The sequence below is a fragment of the Pteropus vampyrus genome, unplaced genomic scaffold, assembly GCF_000151845.1.
Source record: "Pteropus vampyrus isolate Shadow unplaced genomic scaffold, Pvam_2.0 Scaffold303, whole genome shotgun sequence".
NCBI classification, from domain to species: Eukaryota; Metazoa; Chordata; class Mammalia; order Chiroptera; family Pteropodidae; genus Pteropus; species Pteropus vampyrus.
Genome location: NW_011889084.1, coordinates 371,288 through 375,648, shown reverse-complemented (window position 1 = coordinate 375,648; position 4,361 = coordinate 371,288). Strand labels below are relative to the sequence as shown.

The following is a 4,361-nucleotide window of genomic DNA, read 5'->3' as shown; positions in this document are numbered from 1 at the left end:
AGCAGGATCCAGCAACTTGCCCAAAGTCACACAGCTAAGTAGCAGACAAAGAATTTGAACTTGAGGTCGTAACCACTAGTTTTTCCCAGGTCTCTTCTTTTCAGGGGAGATACTGATGGGAGTTTCATGAGGTAGACACCACAAGCTACTGCCAATTCCAAAACACTGTTTAGTGAGCTTCTCCTAAATTAAGGCAGAAGAAAAGTAGGGCAGGAAAATCTGGATTCAAAGTGCCACCACCACCACTGTATTTTCCTTGTAATGAATTCGGGTCTTTGTGAGCCAAACTGATCTGACACATATCTGGACAGGCTAAACTGAGGGGTCATTTCAACTGATGCAAGGCTATTTGTTATGCATACCAGCCACATGAGCCACTAAAAACAGGGTCCTGTTTAAACATTATTTTCATCTGAAATAGCAAGCTATCATACCACTATTAAAATACACAGACCACTTAGGTGCTATACAAAGTGGTCTAAAAGGTACCGGTCTCCTCGCTGCTCTCTTCTCCTCCTTCACTATAAATCTGCCCAGGTGAAGAATCCGAAATGGCAATCGAAAAGGCACCACACCTGAGGGCTTCATGAGATCAGAAGAGATTCCGTAAGCATTAATGACTCTTGTTTTCCTCTAGTTTAAAAATATAACAAGCCTTGAATTTTGGCCTGATTAGCATAAATGCAGATATTAAAAGGTAAACCAAAAGAATAAAAAAATTTTGGTTATGATGAGGATTTTGCTGAGGATTTTTGCTAAGATTTTTTGAGTCGAGATAAAATTAGAAATCTGAGGGTGTTACTAAGTGAAAAGGGTCTACGAAATACAAAGAGAAAGCAGGGGAAAACATATTGGAAGTTCAAGATCTCTGCCTGCCAGCTGGATTTGGAAAGTGGAGACCTGAGTCGGAGGCTCGGCTCCGGCCCAGGACACTGCTGCGCCCTAAGCGGAACGTGCGAAGACAAGACCGAGCAGACGCAAACGATCACCACGTAACCTTTTTTTTTTCTTTTGATCTTCTTTCCAGGGTCCTTCTTCAGCCGTTTCCGCTTCTGGCTCTTCCCACCCCTCACTCTCCGGTTCCTGTCCAGCGTGGGCTCTTTGTCAACCTCAAACTGCTCGTCCCTGTCAGCACAGAGCTCGGACACTGCTCTGGATTCTCCCCAGATATTCAGCTTGCCATTGCCTAGAAATCATCACAGGAGATAAGTGTTTTGAAACGAGCTCCGCGAAGGCAGATGCCGAGGGAAACATGTGGCAGTCATGTTGGCCCTGGGCTGGTACCGTGTCTATTTGGGAGGGGGAACTCCAGCCCACGTACCTCCGGCACTGAGGGGCAACGGGTGCTTGGACAGGAACGACTGGAGCCTCACCGTGAGACCATTCTCTGAAGTGGTGTTCTCCTAAAAGGTAAGGGCGGCCCTGGAGTGAACCACGAGGTTTCATGAGGCCCCAGGAGCCCCAGGCCGTAAATGCACAGAGCCGTGCGAGGGTGACGGGGAAGCTGAGGACGGCCATAGGCTGACTGCCAGGAAGCTGGTGGCGCTGCTTCAGGGCGTGGGGTTCTCCTGTGCAGCCACTTTCTTACTGCACACGCACGCCCTCTCATACTGCTTTGGTCTCAGAGACTCTCTTTGTTCCTTCTTTAAAAAGGAATACCTGTCCATGTCATGAAATAATTTAAAATCTACTAGGAAAAAAAAAAAAGAAAAACAGTCCGGGCAGATATTTAAGGGGCCTGACGCACCTTCAATACATATGGAAGTAAATATTTGTGTTTTTGGTCAATTTTAGTGTAAACAATTCAGAAACTGTGAGTGAGAAAAGGGACAGGAAGATGAGCGGTGATGGCAGCCCCCTGAGGTGGTGGCCTGGGGTGGGGATGACCAGTCCTCAGAAGCCCACCTTTTTGGCCTTATTTATAATATAGCTGGTCCAGATCCAGTTACGCTTTAGGTGTCCGTAGAAACTGGAATCGAGCCCAGCGGCTCCTAGCCCATCTCCAGGGATCAAGCCTTCATCCACAACCTCACGGCTGCCCCTGAGAGATGGGAAATAAACAGAAACAGGGCCAAAGGAGCGGGTGGGAGCATTTTTCGTAACTTTTACTTTCCCAGAAAAACACCTGACAGATAGAAGAACTTGTCAAAACCCCAGATTTTAATGTAAAATTCTCAAGTTTTCAATTTTGGCAACTGATTCATTTTTTTAAATAATATGTGGGCTAGCTAAGGTATGGCCGGAGTCAGATGTGGCCGTTGGCCACCAATTTGCAGCCTCTGTACTAGCAACTTAGGACCTCCTAGTCTGACATCCGAAGCCTGAAATGGAGGAGCCGGAGCCTGTGCGATAAGCACTGCCACAACCTGCACATGGGGACAGCGCATCAAGGGACAGCGCATCAAGGGACAGGGACGTACGTGGTGTACTCCATCATGGCACACTTGCGCTCCAGGTTGTGCTTGTCGATGGCGCTCTCCCGCTCCTTCTGCAGACTGCCCTCCTCATCACTGCCCTGATCCGGGCTGCTGTTCCTCCTGACACGTGGGTAGCGCACCACACCTGGAAGACCAAACACAAGCCCCCCGATGACACCCTCCTGCTGCGGTTCCGGACACAGTGTGCTGCTGGGTGGCCAGAGAAGAGTGGGTTCCCTGTGATGAGGCTCCCCCCACCAGAGAGGGTCTGAAACTGGAAGGACCTCCGCACAAAATGCCTTACAGCAGGTGTCAGAGGGAGCAAAAGAAGAGAGTTGAACACTGGTGGGTGAACCTGAGAGAAGGGTCTATACTCGGGCCAAACTGCATAAGGTGGGAGGGTGAGCAGGCTCCTGGCGTCATGAGCAGAGGGGCTCCGTGCCTTCTGTGCTCGGCGGGCGACGTCGTGTGCCAGCACAGAGGAAGTGATAAATGAGAACGACTGTGCTTGGCTGTGGCTGCGGGGATCAGGGTCAGCAGGGATCTGGACGGACAGTTTGATGCAGTGTCAGTTTCCTTGTGAGCAGCCAGGAGCAGCCAGATGTCTCCTGAGTGCCCGAGAGGTGCCATTCATTTACTTGAGCAATTATGTTCAGCTATTCCACAATAAAGAAAATTATGTTTCTTGCAAGAAGATGTAAAGTATAACTACAACTGTTCCTTGAGTAAAGCAAAGGAAGGTTATGATAATTGCAGACTATCAAAGACCTTCTCAAAACATGCTCATCTGGAGACCGTGGCCTGGGTGGGGGGAGGGGCCATGAGGGGTGGCCACGTCTCCCACCACTCAGCCGGAGCTTTACAGGACATCTTGGTCAAGGTAGGCCTCAGCCTATAAGGTGGTGTTCCCCATTTAGAAATGAAGAAAAGGAGGCTCAGGAGGTGACAAAGAGCTTGCCTAAGGTCATGCATTTGAATGGAAAGTTGAACCTAAGAACCTGAGGTGTGCCACACACTACTTGTTAGAATGCAGGTTTAGGCCAGCCCCAGGTCTGCTGAGTCCACAGCTCCGGACAGGGCCCAGTAATCCACATTTCAGCAGGCTCCTGGGGTTGTGCACGCACATTCCTGTCCCGGAACCCCTGCTTTAAAGGATGCTCACGTCTTATTACGGTGCTTGTCTCTCAGTCCTTGGGCTAGAACTCCTCAATTGTTTGCTGAATGAAAGGACAATCAGGCCTGATTAATGGACTCAATAAGCCTCCTACATTTCTGCTCATGAACACTAAAAAGGAATGGAAATTTGCCAACTGTCAAGCCTGAAAAACTTTGGTGCAAATAACATACTGGCTCACAAATTTTTATCTAAGTATAAAATGTAGGGAGATTAGGGCACTTTTAAAATCAGAACCGGCAAAAGCCTGGTTCACTAATGAGTGCCAGAGGATTTTTGTGAAACACACTGTTCTAAAATATGTCTGGACCCATTAAAGGTTCCTCTCCCAGGTTCAAATCAAACACGCACCCTTGTTCTGGTAGAGCGGCGAGGAAAGACCAGATGGAAACCGGCCTCAAGGAAAGCACGCTGGACTAACTCTCCAGCCTCCAACTACCCTCTAGTCACTTGGTAAATGCTTATGGACACTGACTGCGTACCAGGCACTTTGAGCCACCACAGGAATGAAAGGCAAATTTCCTGTGCTCAAGGAATTCACAGAATGAAACGAGTTGACAACAGTAAAGGTGCTGGGAAGGCTTTCTTGAAGAGGTGACGCTTGAAGTGCGTGTGGCTCCCTGAGAGATGAGCACGGGTCAGGGGACAAACTGCACAAGCAAAAGCCTCACTCGAAGCCCGACTCACCCACCCATGGGCAAGTCTGTCAGTTCTAGGGTCAGCTTTGAAAGACAAAAGCAACCTCATTACTCCTTGCTTACAACCATCCA

General features: G+C 48.9%; 1 protein-coding gene across 1 annotated transcript in view; it reads right to left on the bottom strand.

Moving 5' to 3' along the window:
- GTF3C1 (general transcription factor IIIC subunit 1) overlaps window positions 1-4,361 on the bottom strand; it is a 74,148-nt gene that overhangs the window by 21,775 nt on the left and 48,012 nt on the right. Inside the window, exons 19-23 of the mRNA XM_023521464.1 lie at window positions 3,943-3,949; window positions 2,421-2,785; window positions 1,906-2,041; window positions 1,322-1,403; window positions 998-1,186 (exon numbers count right to left, since the gene is read on the bottom strand). Of these exons, the coding sequence (XP_023377232.1) occupies window positions 998-1,186; window positions 1,322-1,403; window positions 1,906-2,041; window positions 2,421-2,785; window positions 3,943-3,949 (779 nt within the window). The remainder of the gene's footprint in view (window positions 1-997; window positions 1,187-1,321; window positions 1,404-1,905; window positions 2,042-2,420; window positions 2,786-3,942; window positions 3,950-4,361) is intronic.